We start from the raw sequence: 23,313 nt of genomic DNA, 5'->3' as shown, positions 1-23,313 counted from the left end.
TTCCCTTCCCTTCCCTTCCCTTCCCTCCCTCATAGCCCAGGGTCTGTGGTGATGCTGTCCCTTTGGTGCCCACTGAAGGCCTCTGGAGGGGAGGGCAGTACCTGGGGCGGTTGTGTTGCACGGAGATGCCTCCGCTGCCCCAGACTTGCGGTGTACGCCTTGTGGTGAATGCACGGCTTGGAAACTTCCTCCGGGTCAGCTCTTTGGATGGAGAATTACGCTTCTTTGTATAGTATGGCATATCTGTGCTGGAAGGAAAAGGAACATTTAGCATGTGGAGGTATTTATTCCTGAAGTAGCCTTATTTGACAAGGGTATTCCATGGCTCCTCTAGTTTAATTTATCTGTGACAGGCTTTTGGGGATACTTCATTATCTTAATCCATTTTTTTCACCATAAGCCTTGTTTTATTAGAATTATTCAATCTTAAGAAGAGCTTTGGGAGTGAGTTGTATGGAGAATATAGGAGAAAATGACCATGATAGTGGATGAAGGAGAGTTTTCATGAAGTATGGACCAGGCATATTAATGACTCCTGCAGAGCATTAAGAACATTTGTTAGGGTTCAGAGCAGGACTTCATGTGTGTGTGTCTTGGTGTTGCTTTATCAACTTTCTTCTCATAACAAGTCTTACACTGAAACTAAAACAACTATTCTAACTACTAAGAAGAAAGTTAACTCTGTCCTAGCAAAACCAGGACAGGATGTTAAGAAACTAAGGGTACTGGTAATACTAGTAGAATATTGATTTGTATGATACTAGCCTGTGCAATGTGTTTATGTTTAAAGTGATCTTGAAAAAAATCTAGATAAAGACTTTGCTATCAGAAGTGTCTTGCTGTCTCTGGGTGGAGTAATTCACAAGACCGTTCAAGACATTAGGTCACTTCCAGAGTTGAAAGTGCCAAGGTGAAAGCTAATTCGTAGCTTGAGACACACATGCCATACTACAGAACAGCCGCAGAAGTTTTCAGTTGCTTAAGGCTTTCATTTACTTCCACCATTTTAAGGGTGCTTTGGTGCATTAAATATCAGGTTGTTCTTTTGGTTCGCTGCTTCTTTCTTATTTTTGACCTCTGGTAGAGATTTAATTATTATCTTCCTTTAGATTCCTCTTAGCTTAGCTTGATTCCTTGTCAATCACTGTTTTCATTTCAGGGTTGATTTAGGAAACATAGCAGAGTGGAACAATCCTGCCTATTTCTGACACCTGCCTGCTGTCCTGTGTGCTGATTTTTGACTGACAGTCTCAAGGCTGAGTGGGCTGGAGTGGTCTATGATCATGCTGGTGGTCTCCGATTTGTTTAGCTGCTGACAGCTGACATCTGTGCTGAAGAGTGGTGCGTGCGAAAGGAAGAACTGGGAAGAAGTCGGTTTTGTTCAGTGAAATTAATCTGTAGTTGAAATCTAACTGGAATTACACGATTGGTGGCTTTGCCCATTTTTGTTTCATACTTGTGAGAAAATGGAGGCATTACTTTTTCATGAGATGAGAATAATGTCCATGATAACAGTTTTCTTCACCCATGATCTTTTTATCTTCACAGGAGTGACATAGCTCATATCCACTCTTCTGGACTGTGTATTCAGTAGTTACAACTTGAAGTATAGGTTCTGACTCCATGTTGAAATGTAAATGGAACTGGAGGGAAGTGCCTGGTACCACTTAGAAGCTCTTTGTTTCTATTATGTGTCATGTCATTTGCATCTGATTTTTATTTTGCTGTGTTCTTTGCTAACTACTAAAAGAAAGATCTGCACGTTTTCCAGACAGACATATTAGGAAGAAAGAATGTGAAGTTACCTGTGGTTAAGGAGGTTACCACTGTAGCATGATAGACTGAGAAAAATGTTGCTCGCATTACCTTCTCTACCAGCTCTTTGCAAACCACTTTAACTGAGGGCAGGTGAACCTTTAGGAATGAGTGTCCACCCCTCAGGTATGTGTGCAGAAGTTTGGTAGTAGAGGGTGAGATTTGCAGGGAATAAGATAGGGGGATTAATCAATTCTGTCAGCATGGGCACAGACACAAAGTCCTAAGTGCCATGGTGACCCCTCAGTTCTTACAACCTGTTGAAATCTTAACAAGTTTTGCAAAATGACACATAGTGTTTTTACTGCTGTTACATCTTAAAGAGAATTATGTATGCAGACAATATATTAACTCCGTCAGTGCTGTCCCAGTTGCTCTGTGCTTTTGCAGGGCTTAATCTGCTTTCAAAATGGTGCTGATGGTATTTATGCTCCTACAGTTGCCTTGGAGCCCTAATCATAGACAGGGTGTTGACACAGGAGGAAATCAGTGTTGTAATAAACTTCAAATCTGTGAAAAGGGAAATGACATGTGAATATAGGTAGATGGGAAGTAATGCTAATCTATAGGGGGTTCAGCATACTACTAGCCTTACCATTGCCAGTTTGCTGAAAATGCCAAGTGGGGAGAGAAGAGTGTGTGGTTTTGGGGGTTTTGTAGGTTTAAAGTAGGATTATGTACTAGTTTTGGTGATTCTGCCTTGGGAGAATACTTTCCATATATCTAGGCAACATGGAGAATCTGAACAAGTACTTGTTTGGGAAATTCAGTAAGTGGATGAGGGCAGCTGGTGTCTTGAGCTGGGCATCGGATCTGCTAGTGGATGAGAGTGAAAAGGCTGAAAAAGTCTTGAAAGAGGAGACAAGGGAATTTGGTGTGATAAAGAAGTAGAGTTCACCACCGGGATGATAGATACTATAATAAATTCTTAAGGTATCTATTATTTCTTGAATTAGAGGTAAAATAATCTTTACAAATAATATAGGTAACATAAAATTTGATCTATGACTCAAAATGACAGTGTTGTTTTTAAAACACTTGAAAGTTCATTTGGCAGCTCAGTACTTTTGTTCGGTTTAAACAATTGTTCAACCAGTCACACTAAACAACAAAAAACTTGGATATTACCTTCTGACCAAGTAATTTCTCTAAATGGATGACAAATGAGAGACACTTCAGAGTTCAATCTGAATTTTTATTCCTCTTAATTAGTACCCTACCCTTTATTTTCTTATAGCTTTCCAAATACTCCTAAAGAGAAAATGAAATTAATAATATATTTTCACATTATTGCTATTCCTTTGCAATTTTAGCAACTTCAGCATTAAGATTGTACTATTTTTTTGTCTAATTGTAAGCTACCTTTGTTCTCTTTATTCTGAAGGTGAGCTTTGATTCCCTTTTCTAGCACTGGAGCTGAACGGTATTCAGCATTCCCAAGGTTCAACCCTTATTGAAAAACCCCAGTTTTTCTCACTGTATTCAGAATTGCAGGGAATCTGCTTTCCTTGTCAAAAAGCTCACAAGAGGTCATTGGAAGGACACAATTAATGTTGCTAGTTAGGAAAGCAAGTTAAACTGAGCCTTTTCGTAGTGCAGTACTGTTTGATTGAAGGCTAATGTCGATGTGGACACTTAACTAATGCTCTTAATTATTTTGTCAGCTCCAGTCATTATTCATGGCATAAACTTGAGGTCATGGGCCTTTTTTCAACCACGGTGTTTGTGGTTGCCACTGTTCATTGAACCTATCTCAGTTTGGCTTGGGAAAGGGCGGCGGCTTTCTACAACCAAGAGGCAGCAGTTACTCTGTCTCTAGTTGCCAGGAGCTCTGGAGAAGTCAATGATTAGCAGATTCATTTGTTCCTAGGGAACCAGGGCTCAGGAGGCATGTGGCACAAGTGGTATCATGGTTGCTTTGGGAACCAGGATGATATCAGTTACAGAAGCTGTGAGGTGAACTGATTGATGTGGGGATGGCCATCAGCAATGCTTCTGCTGCTGTAAGTGTAGCTCTACAGTCAGTCATGGAGTGGCCTCTCTCCTGAAGAGAACTGCATGCCTAGGCCTGAGCTTTGCTGCAGTGCTCTAGCCATAAACCTCAGTTTTCACTGCGAGGTTGAAATGCGTCTGCAATTCATTGGCTTTTTCTGATTAAGTTTGTTTTTGTCTTTATTAATAGACGTGGATCTTCTGTCTAATAAACAAACATGAGTCATCTGAAGTTGTTTGTGGCTACGCTGAAATGGCATGGCATTAAGCTTCTGGAAAAGCAAGATGTAGCCAGAAGGGTGTTTTCACATGGCCAACGGTATGCTTCGTCAGGAACCTCAGAACCATTCCTGAGTGGGAGTAATTCAAATTATGTGGAAGAAATGTATTATGCGTGGCTTGAAAACCCTAAAAGCGTCCATAAGGTAAATCTAAAGCTCGACTGTAAATGATAATATTAGGTTAAGAGCAGAATCGATTTTTTTATTTTTTAACTTGTTCTATAAAAAGTCCAGAAAAAGGTCTTGTATGAAATGAAAAATGTGAAATTAATTTCCCACATATTGATTCTTGTAAGATGTGATATTGCAGCAGGAAAAGTACAGAGGAGCCACAGGCATGGTGAACTGAGCAGAAAGAATGAGAAGTCCAGACCAGAAATAGTAAGCTGCTCAGAAACTTTCACCATTCCTCCATGGAAATACTGTTCAAGCAATCTGTTAAGTAATTAGTTACATCTGGAAGAAGACCCAAGAAGTAAAATACTTCTAATTTTTCCATTTGTTGTAGTAAGGTTGTATCAGAGGATATGCTATATTTAAATAGTAGGTGTTGGTACTTCTAAACTGTGTGAAGAAGATGAATGTTCAGTTCCCTTTAGGTAGCTGTGGAAGTTGTAACCTTGGAACTGAATCTGAAATTGTCAGAGAAGCCTTCCTAAGTATCGTGAAAAGTATTTTGTTGTGTCTCTCTCTCTCTCTCCAGGCGCCATATATTTGTTAGCATTTTTTTTTACTGTAAATCTATTGCCCAAATCCTTTCCTGTGGGCAAAATACATAGACTTATTTTTTTAACAAGCTTTCTGCTGACAGGAGAGGCTCTCTTATGGTGATACATGTATAGTAACTTAAGAAGCCGATGAGAAGTCTGATAAATTCTAAGACAGACAAGTCATTTTCTGGAGAAGTAATGTGAATTGTGTCCAAAATGTTTACCAAATTGGTTGTGTGCTCCCTTATTCTTGAGGCACGTATATCAAAATGTCACTTAGAGGTTGTTCCTCTAAGTCTGATAATCTATCTATCTAGAGCGTGAGGAAGTGACGCATGTTGAGGAGGAAAAAAAGATACCAAAAAAAGCAGTTCTTTAGCTTTTTTTTTTTGGATGTTGCGTATGAATTTAGCCTTGTTGGAAGGTGACATATGCAGTGACAACTATGAAGACTGAACGTTATTCACATAGCAGGTAGTGTAACACCTTAGTTTGGGGCTGAAGAGACCTTCCCCAGGGGTGACTGCTCTCGTGGCATCATTCTTAGTCATGCAACTGCCAGCTGAATTTCCAGCCGGCGTAGAGCAGGGCAGCGTGTTGTGTAGATACACAGAATTAATTCCTGAGAAGCCCTCATGAGGTGTTGGTGCTGTGGATCGATATTAACCCTTTATTTTGAGGACACCGAAGCAATGAGGCAATGCAGGAGGGGCGTGTACGGTGCCGCCTGGTTTTATTTAAGTGACACGGGCTGGCGACCACGCCGCCGGCGCCGGAGCTGTCCGCGGTGCTGAAGGGCCGGCCCCGCCGAGCAAAGGGCAAAGCCTTCTGCTGAATCTAAACCGGCTCGTTGTTTTGCTGGTACCTGGGGTAGTCGGAAATGCTAAAAATCCTGCCGAAAGACTGTCCCATTCATCTGGCAGTTCAGGCCCAGTTGGGTGATGGATCCTGATGAAGTGATGCAGTTTGTAGATTGAATAGTGATGGATAAATTAGAAGTGAATTGACAGAGGAATGTAACTCTACTGGTGGAGTAGAGTGTGGCCTAGGGACTGGATTCCTGGTAGTTCAAGATGCATTTTGAAAATGTGCAAATTCTTTTCCAGGTTAAGTCTATGTAATATAGCAGAAATGAACTGAAGTAAATTCACTATGTGCCTGGTTTATGAGGTTTGAAAGAATATGATTGATAGACATCATGGATTACTTTACAGTTATTCTTGCCTAAATAATTAGATTTTTCACAGCCTAGAAAAAAGAGGGGGACGAGAATGATGCCAATTAATTTTAATTTGTTTCATCAACAAAATTAATTTTTGGCTTCTTGCAAACCATCTTATTTCCTCAGCTGAAAGCTGTAAATACCTAAGACTTTTGTTGACAGAAATTGTTTAATTTGGACTTTAATAAAACGGTTTAAAAATGTTGAGAGCTGAACTGCCTAGTTTTCTTAAAAATACAGAAAAAATCATGCTGTAGTTGTATGACTGTAGGCAAGTTGTGGATTTGTCATTTTGCTATGGGAAGTGGCAGAAGTGTTGGAAAATAATGTCAAGAGACACCAACGGCTTATGTGGTCTTGGTTATGGTATTGTTAATAATTCGACTTTCTCTGCAGGCTGCTCATATCTCATTGTTTTATCCAGTATGTCCAGTGTGGTTTAGAGACCCGATTTGTCTAAGCTAGATGCTTAGACATTTCTTTCTACTTATTAATTTTTTTCAGTGTTACTAGTGTTTTTTCTAAGGATCTCTCCTTTCTAGGTATACCATGCTTATATATAAAGCAATATGCATTTATATCCATAGGAGCTCTTTTTCTTTGTGCAAATCCATTCCTGATGATTTCCTGCTTTTCCTTGTCTTTTGAATTTCCTGTCGTTCAAGTAGCCAAAACAACAATCAGAATAAAATGACGTGAGCTCTGAAAAAGGCATCGTTATTTCTCCTTGAAGCATGGTGTCAGGGCCATAGATCTTAAGGAAGAAGCTTGACAAGGCTCAGTTATTACTATCACAAGATTAATTACAAAACTGCATGGTTGGATATTGAGTACATAATGCCTGCCATGTTATCCTGTATGCAGCCACTCTCCCATGAGTATGTGATCACTTCCTAGTTTTAGGTACTTGGAAAAAGAGTGAGGTTTTTGTTTTGTTTTGACTTAATCTTTTTTCTTTTCTTTTTTTTTTTTTTTTTTTAAATGGTGTAGTGATTATCGGTGTTTGTCTTCTAAGGTTTTAATGTCCTTACCACAGTTGATAAATACTGTGATGTCACTAGAAAAAAAACAAACCATCAAGATAACTTAATGTGTTACTTGTTATTCTAAGTGCAACACTGTTTATTATATGAGAGTAGAATATTGCCACTGAATCACTTGAATTGTATTCTGTTACTTGAGAAAATAATGGTTAACTACAATATAGATTTGTTGACAGGAAACAAAAGAAAAAGGAATGTATCATGTATCATTACAGTAATTTATTTTTTACAGATATATTTTTCTATTATAAGTCTCCTCTATCATTTTCTTAAAAGAACTTTACTAATTTAGTTGAGAACCTGCAGTTTTGCTGTGAGACCAAGCTGGTCTTCTGTCTGTTCAGTCACATGGCAAGTGCTGTTGCCAAAGACTGACATTGATACACAGGACTTGAAGACTATAATCTGGTATCAATCTTGAAAGACACTGTAGGAATTTGTAAAGGCTTTGATGGATGTGTATCTAGAAAAAACTAATTTTCTGTAGCCAAATGATGTATTTTCCCTCCCCTCTGATTAAATGTCAAGCCTGCCCAACAAATCAATAAGTTCAAAAATGTGATAGGAAAAAATAGTATGGTTTTCTTCTGTCCCAGCTGCCTGCGTCTTCAGATGTAAACATTTTGAAGGTATTTCTTTATATTAGTGAGTTTGCATGAAGACAGTATCCTATGCTTATTGTCCTTAAACAGGTAGCTTGTTGGGCAAGTCTGTTTGGATTTTGTTAGCAACTGTCTCAGCAGAGCACTTATCTAAAAACGTATTCAATTGTTTGTGGGACTGTGCTGTGATAACTTTTATATCTAAATGAAAAGCTTTTGACTCAACGAAGGAATAGTTATACTATTATCATAGTTACATGTGTATCATGGTGCTGGAAAAGGTGAGGAACAAACATTAACATAAGCAAATATATTCTTTATTAAAACTTTGAATAAATACCAAATGTCAGATTTGTCATGGATCCAAATGTGTGTTTGGAATTTCCTAATTTAATTAAAGTTAATAACTATCTGTTACCAAAATAATTCCCCCAGTCTAAGTAGCCTTAGTTGTAACACAAAGAAATTGTATCTGTTTTTCACTGTCTGGGAGTTGCAAACTCTCAGAGTAGGTGCTGTGTAAGCATGGAATAACAATACTGTTTGTATTAAAGAGTAAGAGGATGTGTATAGAGAATACCAGAGGAAAAGCAGTTACACAAATAGACTCTTGGAGACCATTTATAGGATGTTCTGTAATTTCAGACTTCTAATCTCAATGTGGCTAGCAAGGTGTCAGGATAAGAATATAGGAAATGGGCATAAATGAGAGAAGGGAGGAGGAACTAATTCTTCATCAGTGTGTTTAAAACTGACCACCAAGAATAATCTGTCTGCCTTAATTTGTCATGGCATGTAAAAGGCTATGTTTAGATCAAGTCTGTGTAAGAGCAGAGTGATAAATTAAGTAAGCTTATTGTATTTCTGTCAGTGCAGCTTTGTATTAATGAAGAAGTAAGGAGAGGTGCATTAAAACAGTGATTCTCGGGCAGTGGCTTAATGCTAATGATGAGGTTCCCACCCAGAGGTTCAATGAGTCCCCCTGCTTCTGTAACCTGACCTTGGAAGGCTGGGTGATGTTTAGCTCTTGTATGCTGCCCCTCTCATAGTGTTTCTGAACACCTTAAAGCTTGTAAAGATTTCAATATGGAGATTTTTTTGTTAATGAAAACAGAATTTTAAAAATATTTTTCTGTTGTGCAGTCTTAGTATTGCGTTATTTTGATTCTTTTGTTATTCTGTATGAATATATTAAATATTATTTTTAAAATAAAATATTTGGGCTACTTTTTGTCTTTTCTGGCATTGGTTCCTTGAAATGTTTTAGTTCCAACCTCACATCCGGGGTAAGTAACGTGCACTGTACAAAATGAAATTTAGTTTTTACAGCTAAATTTTTTAATAGCTTTTCTTCTGTTCCAGTCACAAAGATTTTAAAGTTTTGAAATAGCTTCCTTTCTTTCCTAAGTTAGCCAGACAGAGGAAAGCGTTTTATGACCTTTCATTACCTTTTGTGGAAACCGTAAGCTAAGCACAAGTATTGATTAGTCCCTTGCTAGTGCTGAGTTTCTTCTTTGTTGGGTATAAGCATCTCAGATGCTTTATCCCATTCTACTGCTGTCTGTTGGCATTCATACATCTAATACCATTCTAACCTGGGACAGTGACCACCTCATCAGAATGGAAACAGTTCAGGAAAACCAAATTTGGGCATATGTGGAGGAGGTGGCTTGTGTGAAAGTGCAGATGGAAATAAAAAGATCTTTCATTTGTTGTGATTCAGTTTCTCAAATATGTACTCTTCTAGAGTTAAGACTTGCACCTGAATGCAAGTCTAAGTTATGACTTACCAGGTCTGTAATTTCTTTTACAGTAAGAGAGCCTAAGCTAGTGAGAAAAGGATCTTAGACCAAAAGCCTCACTCAGAAAAGCTGTAATTGCTTTTAAACAGTTTCTTCGAGAAAGGCCCTTAAGGACTGATTCTGATTTAGCATATTCAGTGAGTATCTTAAAGTATCATACGTTCTTTAAGTATCATTAAAGAAATGGATTAATATCATTTATTAAGGCTTTCAGTTTTACAGGCTTGATACCTCTTTACCAGCAGCATAATATCATATCCATTACTGATTCCCTGAATAAACATCACAGGTAAAAAGAGCTGTGTGAATGAATAATGTACGAAGATGCTTTGCACTCATATGTGCTGGAGGGTTTTCCACTGAACAAGCTGAGTGTAAGAAATGAGATGAAAAGGGCTCTGTGTAAATGAAACACAGTTGCTACCGAGATGTGGGCATGCTGGTGCTGTCTTTTTGCTGGCTATTAGTGGTACTTAATACTGTAATGTAGTGAGGTACCATTTGCAGCTTGAAGGAGCTGCTTGTGGCTCGGCCTTTTGTTTGAGGTAATAAATTTTCCTTTTTCTTTCCTTTTCTGTATGCACATCCAGTCCTGGGATTTGTTTTTCCGAAATGCTAATGCTGGCCAAGCATATGTTCCCCATCTACCAGATCAGTTGGAAAGAAAGGTGTCATTTCTTCAGAGCCATGGCCTGTCTCAGACACCGGGTAAAGCTGAAAAGCTTGTTGAAGATCACCTTGCTGTGCAGTCTTTGATAAGAGCATACCAAGTAAGTGTACTTGGGGGTAGGTGTGGGATGGGCCTCTCCTTTGCAAACAACCTGTTTTCTCCTTCTTATGTTCTTGTTTGTCTTCTGGTCTTAACTCTTGCCTGTTGTTTTGCTTCTGAAATGTCTTGAACTGGTCAGTCTTTTTTTCCCTGCACAGTGTATGAACACTGAGGTCCTGGATTGAGACTGGGATGCTCCTTTGGTTTAGCAAACTCGGGATTCAGATTACCCACAGCCCTGATGCTGGTTGTCTGACTTAACCTGGAAGCTCTTTATGGAGATAGTAGTTTGTGAAAGGGAACATGGATCTATTGGGTTTTGCCCATTTACCAGGAGCAGGAGCCAAACATATCAAAGTTCACCCTTTACCATTCTTTTATCTCACTCGACTGTATTAAGATTTTGCATATGTGTAACTGATTTAGTAAGTTACTTGACCAAATTGGAAAACTAAGTTAATAGTTAGGAGAAGGGAGTTGTCCTGGATATTCTGGTACTAATGAATCTCCTGGTGTGTGCAGTGAAATAAGATCCTTTCCCTCTCTTCAACAGCAAACTTTTCCATGATCCAAGCCCGTCTTTGCATCTGGGAAAGTTTGAATTACACTTCTAAACATTACTGCCTTTCTTTAAGAAAGGAGGAAATATGCTTGCCTTCTTATACATCTAGTGTGAATTTTGAGATTCCTGATTCGAGCAGAATTATATGTAAAAAGAGAGGAGAAATAATGAATTAACTAGAAGTTGAATTTTGCGAAACTGGTGGTACTGAGTTTGGGTCAGCTTTGATGAATTTCTTTGAGAGACGTGTTAACAAAGTTGGCTTTGTTTCACACTCAGATATTTTTAATCCTTTTATTAAAATAAGAAATTATGTCTAACTTCTTTGTCCTTTGTAAGAAGGATTTTGGACATAGCACAGTGATTTTGGTTAAATGTTATCTAGATGTAAAACAAGTTTGCACATTTTTATTTAGACTTGTGTTGAATATTTTAATTTCAATAAAGGGCTTGAAAACAGTGTGAAACAGAAAAACTCACTAAACATGTAAATCTGTGTTGAGCAAAATATTCCAGTTTGATTTTTTACGTGTGTAACCTGCGAAGAAGTCTGCTACTGTGTGACTTAAGCAGATCTGTTCTGCCCCACACTAAGAATTTTAACTCCTGTTTGCTATCATCAGAGGAATAGAAGAGGAACTTTTTTAAAAACTTCTTTTCTGTACACATCGCATTATCACCGTTGATTCAGATATGAACCATGTTATTCCAGCTGCTGAAGAGGTGTTGTAAAAGAGTGGTAAGGTTTGTGAATATAAAGAATACACAGAATTTCCTTAGAAATAGCTATGTAGAAAAGAACTACTTCAGCCCACTTTTTCTTGCAGTACAAATTTGTTGAAGAATTAGAGAAAATTGGAGAATACTAGGCTGCTTTGACACCATTTACTTGAAAATAGTTCAGAGATTGCCATTTTGTTGCCTGTATTTGAAGGAGTGTGCTGTCTGACTCAAGGGATGGAACAGAAATGTCTGTATAAATGGCAGGCACCTATGTGTCTGCGACAAACAGTGGAAGAGGATTACCTAAGGCAACTGCCTGTTTTTAAAAGGTATTTAATACCCTCTAAATTCAGTGTTGAAGGAATACGATCAATTTGTGACCTTCCTTTGCCTGATAATGAAATGAAATGGAGAAGGATACAGAATTTTCATTTCTCAAACCTGTCAGTATTTTATGGATTTTGTGGTCTGTTGAGCTGGTCTTCTGAAAAGGCAGTTGATCTATTGCTTTTTCTAATGCAGAGGACCGAACACACAGAAAGAAGGATTTCCAGTGAAATGTGTGTGCTTAACAAAAATGACTCTAAATAAATTGATTTCTTGAGTCTTCTTTTATAATGTAGTTTTGTTTTTGGTTTTTTTTCTTGCATCTGTGTCTAGAAAATATGATTGTAAAGTCTAGTTTCAGGTAGACTGTGCTTCTGTTTAGTCAAATTTATGGCAATTGATAAAAATTTTCCATGCATGTATTTTCACAAAGTTGGTCTGATTTTTGCAGTTGTTACTGTTTTCTGTATTCAGTGAAAGAAATTGAAGTTATTTTATAACTTGTTATTGAGGAAAATACTGTCTTTTAGTTAAAGACCAAGCTCTCCTGGAGTGTTAACATGGCACAGCGCTTTACTGATTTGTTCTTCTGGGTTTTGGCATTCTTGCTAATCCTCTTCCTCTTGCTGCTGATACTGCAGAGCAGATGTAGCTTATGGAGGTGAATTCTTTGCTGTTGATGATGCTTGAGACAGAATTGTTTGCTTAGTTCCAGTCAGATAGACTTTGTGCTGCTGTAAACAATGAGGTGGCACAGATGTTGCTGTGGGCATAATTTGGCCTGTCAGAGTTTTATTACTGGTGATTCATGAGATGTAAAGAATCTCAGAGGCCAGGCTGAATTCACATTGCTGGTAGTTCTAAAAAAGATGCTGTATTCTGTTTGCTTATTAATGGAAAGCATTTTGTTATTAACTCTCCTGTAAATATAGAGAGTCACTTCTTGATGAACCACACTTTAATCACGCTCTATTGCTGTGTGGTGTAATTCATTATTCGTATTGCAGTTTATGAATATTCTTTTTTTCAGAGACAATTAGAATACTAGTAGTGTGAATTAAATTCTACCCAAGTAACCTGAATTTGTCCTTAAAAAGAAAAATATTAAGGATAAAATATTCATATAGTCATCTATAAAAAGCTTTTAATGAGCTAATTTGGTATATGAGAATCATACACAAGAGACGTTATATTTAAAAATTGTTTTTCATTTGTGGATATATTGAATCAATTAGTTATTTCTTCTGTAGCAATGTTGTGTTAATAGAAGGCACTAGTTTGTAGCAACTTGTCTAGTTTGTTAACTTGCATTAACATCAGTCATTGATAAATGAAAGCTGGCTAAATTCTTCATTGAATTTATGTTCTTTGGTGTCCTGAATGTCAATTTTATCATAGCTGAAATTAACAAAACTTTGTGAATGAAAATAAATTGTATCTGATGTGGAGCAGAACACATGAAGAGTGATCCCTTCACTTCCAATATAAACTTCTTCAGCAGCAGTCTGGTTTAGGTCAGCAATGGTGTATTTCAGTGTTCTGCAGGGGTGGAAAAGAGGATTCAGACAAAGAATACAAAATGGCTCAATTAGGAAATGATAGGATCTATAGATTAGTCATAGTTTCTTAATTTTGCCCAGAAATTTAGAGTTCAGTCTTTATAATTTTTCTTTACTTAGACTTCAGTGTAATTCCAGTTTAAATTGTATGTCAGACAAAATAAAGGTTATTTTCTAATGTGTATTCATCAATTTTTAATAGAGGTGGTAAACATATCCAGAGATACAATGATTATTTCCTGTTCTTATGGGAAAATCTGGGAAATATGACCCTCTCTTGACATTAGTGGTGTTTGCTTGTTTGACTTCATGGCTCATATACATACTATGGAGACATATCAGTGACTTTTCCTTTTGTCAGACTTTTGTTAGTGTGATTTCATTTTTCTCTCACTTTCCTCCTTTTTCAGATCCGTGGACATCACGTGGCTCAGCTAGATCCCCTTGGAATTCTGGATGCAGACTTGGATTCATTTGTTCCATCTGACTTAATCACTACAATCGATAAACTTGGTGTGTACACTGTATACCTTGTTATTTGCAATGGTCATTTGTCTCTTTTGTCTCACTGGGCTGAGGTGATTTAATAAGACATTTCAGAGAAGCTTCTACCTTTTCTGCTTGCTGGTATCATGAGATAGTTTCTTTGAGCATTTGTAAGGTGGCTCAAATTTCAGCATGATGGAATTTCTACTGTGAGATCACAGGTAAGGTTCCTGTGAATTCACCTTCTGATGAATGATGATTAGAAACATTTTATTAAAAACCCAAATCTTATGGTTTTGAACCACAGCAGGAATTAATACTAATCAATACATTAGGCCAAGATGCTGGTAATCCAAATTACTTTTAAACCATTATGCTTGGTACTTGTTTTGACAGGGGACATCTGAAGCCTAGTCAACAGGAAAAACAAGCAATAAACAAAACGCTGGATAGAGAAACTTCGGATAAATTTCTTACCAAATTTGGATTCTAGCCTCTGATACTTACTCCTTCTGTATGACTTGAAGAAGCCCGTTTGAAAGTATCAGGAGAAAACACAGAAAGGGTAGAGTTTTTGACTTGTGTATATAATCCACTGGTGATCATTTTAGTTTACTGCTGGAAGAGTGTAATACACTAGGGTTTGCTTTTGCAAAGGTTGTTCTGGTTGCTAAGAGGGCATGTCTTTTGAGAAATTGCACTGATCAATTTCTTTGCTCCTCTCTGCTTGAATGAAAAAGATCTGATTGATTTTTCTCTACTCTTCAGTCTACCTGGTATGTTTAAAAGATGGTTTTCTACTTGATAAAGACACTGAATCAATTTTTCTTCGATATGTAGGGACGCTTTTTGAACCAGATATAAAACACAGTGCAAGTAGTCTATAAAACACATTCTGCTTAATTTTACTGCAAGTACATTCACTGCCTCTTTGCTGCTGTGTTTTCTATTTCTGGTGGTGAGGAAAGACGCAATTCTGACCCTTGATCACATAAAGGCAGTGGAGTGCTTAAGACTGTAAATAGAGTGGTGTTTACACAATTCAGGGCTTCTCTTTGAAGTTTGTTAGCTTTAATTAAAGGAAAATACCTACTAGAAAATACATTAGACATTTACCGAGTAAATATAATTTGTTTGGAGCATGGGCAATTGCTAGCATGTCAGTACAAATTTATTTAAACTCCACAGATAGTTTAGTACAGTGTTGTGACTGGTCGGAAGACATCATACTGAAGCCCTCATGAGCATAGGAAAAATAGACCTCTGAATGAGATGGGGGGATGTGTCTGAGAGTGTAACTGAGGTCATATTTCAGTTTAGGAGGGGAAACAAAATTTCTAACCTAGTCTTGGCACAGCAAAAAAGAGAAGGATCTCAAATGTTGCCTGTCCCTGAATGTTCCAGTCCAGAAACTTAGGAAAGGTCTCTGGTAGTACAGAAAGTATTTTAGTGTTTAATTTTTCTGTGCATTTTCTTTGTCCCATCTTCTGGTTTCTTTTTTTGAGAAACCTCCTGGTAGGAAGTTTCTTCTGGGAGTTGCTTCTAAAGATGCAGGTAGTTACAGGTGTACCTACTGCACAGTTCAAATTACAGAATTGCTTTCAGGAACTCTTGGATTTCAATAAGGTTGTATCTCTTTAAACATGAAGTGATGCTTCAGTAAATATACAAAGCACAGATGTTCTGTGTGTGCCCAAGTCACTCTTGTATGTGTTCTGGTTTTTGCATGACAGAACATGCAGAGCCTCTGAAGTCTGAGAAAAAGTCAGCACAGAAAAAAAGAAAAACGGATGTTAGCACTACTTTGTTTCAAATGACACTAAAGCCCCTGTTATTGCCTATGTCTCTTCCCTCCTCCTTTTTTTTCCCCGTTCTGGTTTTTTTTTTTTTTAGCCTTATAGAAAACTAGAATTAATTTGATGCTGGACAATCCTATTACAGTACCAAAAAGGAGAAATAATGGTACACAAACACTTTTTTTCATCACTCCAGATTTGGCATTCTAATATATTATTAAAATTATTATTAAAATAACAACTAAAATTTAAAATATATTATTTTAAATATATTATTTTTAAAACAGAAAACATGTTATTACTAACAGTGCTTGTGTAGTAAAAGTGACGGCAACACAGTCCTATGGCCTGACTTAACTCTAAATGCTAAATTCCTTTATTATTCCATTTTTAAATTGCTTCCTCCCTTTCATCTTCAGAAAATTCCTTTAACAGCGAATACATAGCACTATTCTATCTTGATTTAAGAGTTATATGCAGGGTGTCATATCAGTGTTAAAGTGGATTCCTGCAGCTTATCTAGAACCATAGAGAAGTTATTTTTAGTTTTAAAAATACTTTTACATGTGCACACACATATGTAATTTTTATGTATATATACATTTATATAACTTTGTGTAATGTGTGTTAGAAGTTTTATACATTTACTTCTTACAGTTGCAAGAAGCTGTTTTTCCTTTCTTCATTTAACAGGTCTAGATTAAACTTCATCATGCAAAGCCTTTAACTTTCATTGATAGCAGTCTTTCAGTCATCTATTGTGTATTTTGGCTTTTGAAACTGCATAATAGTTATGTTAAATATTTTCTTAAACCATATTTTCAGCCAGAACAAGTGTAGGTATATCTAAATCAAGATGGGACAATTTGCTTAAACAAGCCCTTGTTTTAGTGGGGGAGGGTGTGTGTGTGTGTGTGTAAATCTGTCTGTTTTATAAGGGGTTGCTGATTGGGAAGTAGAGCTGTAGAGGTCATTACATGGCTATTTCAAATTAGCTTCCCTGTACAGAGAAAGAGAGTGACTAGAGATACCTTGGAAGTTCTGCCGGAGTGTTTGCAGAGCATTCCATTGAACAAGTTCTGTATTTTCTCTTAGTCTATCTATTAATGTTGCATACAGTCATCTAGTATGTTTCCAACCCACTGATTCTGTCTGTGAAAAGTTGTTCTTTTTGTATGTGTCTGCTCGTGATAGTGCGAGGAAGAAATCCCAATCATAACTGTTTTACTAAACGGTGAAGTGCAAGTTGTAATATGGAGAATTGATGGCACACATGCTAATATGCTAAAATATAAAAAGGTTTGGGTGATTGTCAGTTGTTCTGTCTGAGCATTTAAGAAAGAATGGTTTGGTACTTCTAGTCAAACTAGACTAGAAGTAATATAAATAACTATTTAATTTTAAAATTTCTTTTTAAAATCCAGACTAATCTGCATTGTACTAATGGATGCCTCCAAAATATTCACACTTTCAATTTTTAATCTGGTACCTTCTTTCTTAATACTGCTTTATGAAACTTAATTTGTGGTGGTTTGAAAAACAATGCTGGCTTCCTTTTTTGTCTCCTACCCGGCTTCACAAATGGATAATGTACCTGTTGTAGGGTTTTACGGTTTGCATGAATCGGATTTGGACAAAGTCTTTCAGCTGCCTACAACCACCTTCATAGGAGGAAATGAGAACAGTCTTTCTTTACGAGAGATCATCAAACGGCTGGAGGTCAGTGGGGCAATTTTTGATGTGTGATTGTTTTCATCCAAACAGAAGTGAATTTTGTGCAGTTGTCAGTCATAAAGAACTTGTAATTTGTCACTTATTAATAAAGCATGTAAAGAATTCAAATGGCATTAAAAATAATCCTTCTAGTGTTTCTAGAGATGGAAGCATCATTAGTTTCATTGCCTGGATGTCTGAAATACATAGACTAATGGTGAGTATAAAACAGGTGAATGTGGTAGAATATTAATTTGGCCCCTAGTTCTGTAAAGAGCTGATGTTTAAAAGCAGTAGAGCTTTTAGAACTTGTCTTTTAAGTGTCCTACCACAGATAAAACACCTTTGCATACAGTACTCAGGATGTGCAAGGGTTGCTCTTGGAGCCTCAGCTTTAGTGAAACTTTTACCTGAGTGAAATACAAGGGTTAGGTGCCAAATTCATGAAAGCCCAACTGTAGCTTGTAGATAGTGATGATCCTTGTTTTCCATCTTCAATGCGTTTTCTAGGGTTTCATTATCTGACAGGTGATATGTTTACGCCATGTGAAGTCATCAAAGTGAAAATAATTTGAAGCAAAAGTAATTTAATGGAATAAATATAATTAGAGGGGAACTCCAAATAGCAAAACAGCAAGAATGGTAATTTATTTGTAAACTACTGAGTGAGTAAGTGTTGGATATTCCCGATTGTGCGTTTTCCAGGATTTTGGAGTACTGAAGTTGTAGAGATTTCTGTTGCGTGGTAATGAAACCCATTGGAGTAAAAAGGGCTAGGGCTGAGGAAGTATTTTAAAGGATGAAATAGGGAATTGAGTAACAAGAATGTAAAAATAAAATAATTACCGAGCATATAAGAGTTCATGGCTTTGACCTGTTGCAAGTGTGAGGGAATGTGCTAACTTGCATATTTGACTATTACATCAGCTTAGCTGAAAAATGGTAAGTTGGTAAGCCACATCATCTCTGTTGTGCATTTGAGCTCTATGCTTGCTTTTTGTTTTTTGCACTTCTAGCATGTCTGTACAGCAATTTTCAAGAGATAATCCTTAGAATTGTAATGTGCAAGTAAATGGACTAAATAAATAGCAAAATCTAAAAGCTTCAAGGAACCGATTTGTGTTAGAGAGAAATAGCCCTCTGGTTTCCTTCTCTTCAGAGCTTTGGATTTTTTTAAAAATTGAAATTAACATTAAAATTCCTTTTTACAGGCAGTAGAGAGCACATATTATGTGTTCAGAGTGGGTTTGTCTCAAATTAAACTCTCAATAGGTCTCGTATTTTGGACACATTTTTCTGGTGAAATACTCTTAAGGTAAGAAGAATGAAATAAAAATAGCAACAAGGAAGTAAAATTTCTGAAGTGTCTTTGGATTTTTTCCTGTCCTTTCTCTACTCTCAGCTGCTTGGGTTCTTTTTCAGATTTCCAGCCTTCTGAGACTTGACAGTTATCAGATAATTTTCATGAGGCTTCATAGCTGTCTTTGCATTGTCTTCATTGCTTGATTTCAGATGACATTTAAAAAAGATAGGGTAAATTTTGATTAATTACTTGAAATCTTTGCTGGTGCATCTAAAGAAGAAACTATTATGCCTGTAAGAGGAGTAGCAAGTTAGGTGAAATATGCCAGTCGGTTTAAGGCATGTTTATTGCCCTGTTTTAAATGTATTACCAAATAAGAATCTTCCAGATTCAAAATTCTGAAATGTTACTTTGTAGAGAAAGCTTTCTGGCACAAAACTAGATTTGATAAAATAGTTTATTCACTTACAGGATTACTGTGGGGAAGATACAGCAGAAGAGGAAGAAGACAAGATAGCTTTCAGAAGAGTAATATGTACAGAAAATATAATTTAAAAAAAATATATTTGTTTCTTTGTGGCCCATTAACTCCTAAAGCTTTTGGGTTGGTGTTTTCACATCCTAGAATACCTACTGCCAACACATCGGCTTGGAGTTTATGTTCATCAATGATGTGGAGCAGTGCCAGTGGATCCGACAGAAGTTTGAGACGCCGGGAGTTATGAAGTTTACTAATGAGGAGAAAAGAACGTTGTTGGCAAGGCTGGTGCGCTCGATGAGGTACGCTGGGGTGGTGCTGGGAAACTGCTCTGTGACTGCTGGGTGTAAGCTGGTGCGGGAAGCTGGTGCTGTCTGTAAACTGCTGAGGTGGAGTTGAAGAGTCTAAGGGAAATCTGGAGTACAGGTGGGTGTAGTTAACCTGGATGTGATATCAAAGGAGAGTGTGTGCTGTGGGGTATGTCAGGGACTGTGTAGTGACTTTTAGTATTCTGTTTTCTTAAAAGGCAAGTTGTGTTGTGTAACACTTTTGCAGCCTTTAGTGGAGTATCTGGCAGTGTTCATTGGCTGGGAAAAAAAAATGTTTCAAAAGACTAGTAATATGCATCTGTGTTAAAGATTCATAATCTGTTTCAGAAAATAGGTGTCAGAACAACACTGGATACTGATCTTATGCTATATTCTATCTCCTGTGCATCTTTCTAGAAGCACATGCTCAAAGGAAGCCATCCTAACAGTCGGCTCAAGGAGAGTTTTCAGATGGGTGAAATGTTGACATGAGTGTTGTTTGACTCACTGGCATGCTAACAGTCTCTTTGGAATGCTGTGCCAGGATAGGGCTGAATTTGAGAGGCATAATGTGATTTCAAGTCCTGGTTTTGACCTTTTCCTTTTGAGGTATGCCAAGATGTGCTGTACTGTTGCATGACCTGGCAGCAGGAGTTTTAGTCTCTGCAGTACATGAAAGAATGTTTGGAAAGAGCTTATTGATTGCTCCCATTTTGGCTATCTGTATGGAAATGCTGTGATCCCAGAGACTGAATTACCCTCTCACCCTGAGAACAAGACTGTCTTCTTAGGCACAAGATTTATTACAGTTCTTACAATCTGAAAATGTTTGTATATCCTTTGATAAACACAAGAGTTAGAGATTTTATTCATAAAGACACTTTTTTGATTAAGCTTTTATATTTAAAGACCTAAAAATTAGTTGCTCATTGGAGGTGTTGGAAGATATTTTTGCCAGGTTTTGTTTGCCAATATTATGGCACGATTGTTTGTCTGATTAAAAGTTTAAATTAAACAGAAATAAAAGTGTCACTTAATGGTCAAATGAATATTGCACTTGAGTAAATTTTTTAGGGTCATTTTTAAGTCTTCCTCTTGTGTACATCTTTGAGCTACTTTGTGTGTGCATTAGTAAAAATGTTAGACCATGACTGCATAGTCTGACCTGGACATCTTCTTAAACCTGTGCAGGTTCAAGCATTTCTAGATTGTCCCTTCTGAGAGTAACCATCCTTCATAAGACTTGCTCTTCATTGCGTATTGAACACATGCAATGACAGAAGATGAGCCCTTGTGAACTCACAGTGGCATATAGGGGACTTGCAAGATGTGACTGTGAGATATTGTAGTTCTGCACACTTAGTGGCAGTTTGTGTCAAGTAATGAAGTTTCTTGCTTGCCCCATACTGGCTTACCCTGCAGCTACAAAGAGGAGGAAAACGGCGTCTACAACCACCAATTTGTTTTGCACTGTAGGACTTGCTGTTCACATGGGACCCCACTTTCAGTTTATATAAACTGGCATAGCCCTGCAGACCTCCCTGAGGAGTTCTGTCAGCATAGCTCAGCTGAGGGTCTGGCTTGAGGCTTAGATGCCTGAATTGAAAGGGTATTGATGGGTGAGCTAAGGAGAGTCTTTTGGCAACTCTTCATTTCACTGCTTTTAGGACTTCAATCTAAAGAGGTAAATGCCAGCATTCTAAGTGAGGAATAAGCTGAGTATTAATGGATTATGGCAGTGTTATGAGTTGAGGCATTGCACAGATGATGTAACCAATACAGTTATTTTCATGAAGATGTATTTTCTTTGCCTTTTTTATCTCCAAGCTTTACAACATATAATCCTTTCAGCGTTTGTTAAAAGGTACCTTTTAACTACTCACATTGCCTCTGGTCCAAATGCATTAAAGAATGAAAGAACACAGAATTGTCAAAGATTGACATCTTTCTCCTGCAGCTGCTGAGGCAGAGATACCAGTGGCCTAGTTCTTGGCACGTTACCAACTGTTACATCACACAGTCTGAGGAGCCCTGGCATTGAATACGACATGAAATAGGCATGCTTTCAACTGTATTTCTACAAGTTTTTAATTGTTACTTCCAGAAAATACAAGTTCTCTGTTACTTCTTCAATCCATAGAAGAGACTTCTTTGCTGTTACTTCACTTTCCCAGTGGTCAGTATAAGTTTTGTATACATAAGAAGGAGCAGAGTTTAACTTGGGAGGTGAATTTTGTCTGAGGTGGAGACTCTTCTTCCTGTCTGAATTTTTTCAAAGTCCCAATATTCCTCGAATGGAGGGGAAAGATTTAATTTTCTCATCTGTCTCCCTCCCTACATGTGACTTACTTCCAGAGGCCTAAAAACATGTATTCACAGATGTTTTAAAACAGCATAATGTCATTTTATTTGCTAAAAGATGTTAGCAATAAGTATTTTCTATGTGATCTTAATACAAACACTCTCTCTTGTTTTTTGGGGTTTCTTCTTGGCAAAGATTTGAAGACTTCCTTGCTCGCAAGTGGTCTTCCGAAAAGAGATTTGGTTTGGAAGGATGTGAAGTAATGATTCCTGCACTTAAGACCATCATTGATAAATCCAGTGAAATGGGCATTGAATATGTGATAATGGGGATGCCTCATAGGTAATGTCAATGGAACCCCCCCAACAAATGGGCTTATTGTTTTAAGACAAGTTTTGGTTTCTAGAGTTGTATTAACCAAGTTGATATTAGAGAAGCTAGGGTAGGTAGCAAGAGTCAGTTATAGCGAGTAATGGGAACATAGAACTGTAACAAATACTTGTCAGTGAGAGGCTGCAGGCTTCACATGTAAGTGCTAATGAAACTCTCTTCAGTGTATTTTGAAGCTGCAAGCAGATGTGGCAGCAGCCATGGTATCTACGCCATTGCATAGAGTCTAGAACTGAGAAAGCTTGGTGAGAAAGTATCAAACTTACTTTTGCACTTTGCCTTAATTAATTAGTTATTCATCATGTTAAAACTGCTAGATAGCTACAAAACTCATTGCTCGCACTTGGATAAATAGATGTTATGTCTGTGGGAATGTATTGGAGGAACTTTGCACTGGGAGAAGGGTAGAATAAAGGGTTTCAGGTTCAAAAGTTTGAAGAGAACTTCTTACTTGGAAATTTCTGACAGAGCTGGTTTACTGATTTTATGTGTTTTATGCTGTTAACTCTGTTATTACCATTTCTGAGACATAACTATGTTTGGAAATTTCTTAGAGGTAGACTGAATGTGTTGGCTAATGTAATCAGAAAAGAGCTGGAGCAGATCTTCTGTCAGTTTGATCCCAAGCTTGAAGCAGCTGATGAGGTAAGATGCTTCTTCAATAGATCTATATAGAGGGGTCAACATTCAGAGTAGTTTTTAGTCATTTTGGTCATGGTTATTATGAAAGTAGCATTATCAACTGCTGAAATGCATTGTCTTCTTTTGTAGTTTGAGGAATGTAATTCGTGAACTTTTTTAACAAATTTAAAGACTATACTGTACCTCTGACATGCAGAAGGTGACTGTAGATAAGTAACTTCCAGGTTATTTGACTGAGTTTGTAATCTCTAAGCATCTTTCTCTGTTTCATATAAATGAAATGAGTATCAATATTCTGCAAATATTTATCCTATATTGGATAGTGACATTAAGATAATAAAATAGGAACAGTGTTCCAATTTGAAATTACGGTGTCAAACCCATAGTGCATACTGATGTACAATTAGCTAGACACATTTTTCAGACTGAGTCACAGGTGTTAGGTGTAGTAAATCAGATGCAGCTGGCATGAGTGACATTCCTGAATT

General features: G+C 37.3%; 1 protein-coding gene across 5 annotated transcripts in view; it reads left to right on the top strand.

The window, feature by feature from the left end:
• Window positions 1-4,022: 4,022 nt before the first annotated feature.
• The window catches only part of LOC104523568 (oxoglutarate dehydrogenase L), a 49,316-nt gene continuing 30,025 nt past the window's right edge, over window positions 4,023-23,313 (top strand). For 3 of the 5 annotated variants that reach the window (XM_029084544.1, XM_010166192.1, XM_010166191.1), the window contains exons 1-7: window positions 4,023-4,232; window positions 10,058-10,237; window positions 13,818-13,920; window positions 17,293-17,408; window positions 19,331-19,485; window positions 21,989-22,135; window positions 22,738-22,828. In XM_029084544.1, coding sequence (XP_028940377.1) covers window positions 4,026-4,232; window positions 10,058-10,237; window positions 13,818-13,920; window positions 17,293-17,408; window positions 19,331-19,485; window positions 21,989-22,135; window positions 22,738-22,828 — 999 coding nt within the window. In that variant the 5' untranslated portion in view covers window positions 4,023-4,025. Of the gene's footprint in view, window positions 4,233-10,057; window positions 10,238-13,817; window positions 13,951-17,283; window positions 17,409-19,330; window positions 19,486-21,988; window positions 22,136-22,737; window positions 22,829-23,313 lie in introns of all 5 variants that reach the window. The other 2 variants (XM_029084545.1, XM_010166193.1) reach the window with 2 other exon arrangements.

The sequence above is a fragment of the Antrostomus carolinensis genome, unplaced genomic scaffold (genome assembly GCF_000700745.2).
Source record: "Antrostomus carolinensis isolate BGI_N321 unplaced genomic scaffold, ASM70074v2 scaffold1024, whole genome shotgun sequence".
Lineage (NCBI taxonomy): Eukaryota > Metazoa > Chordata > Aves > Caprimulgiformes > Caprimulgidae > Antrostomus > Antrostomus carolinensis.
The sequence above is the reverse complement of the archived record's forward strand: the minus strand, read 5'-3'. Positions and strand labels throughout refer to the sequence as shown.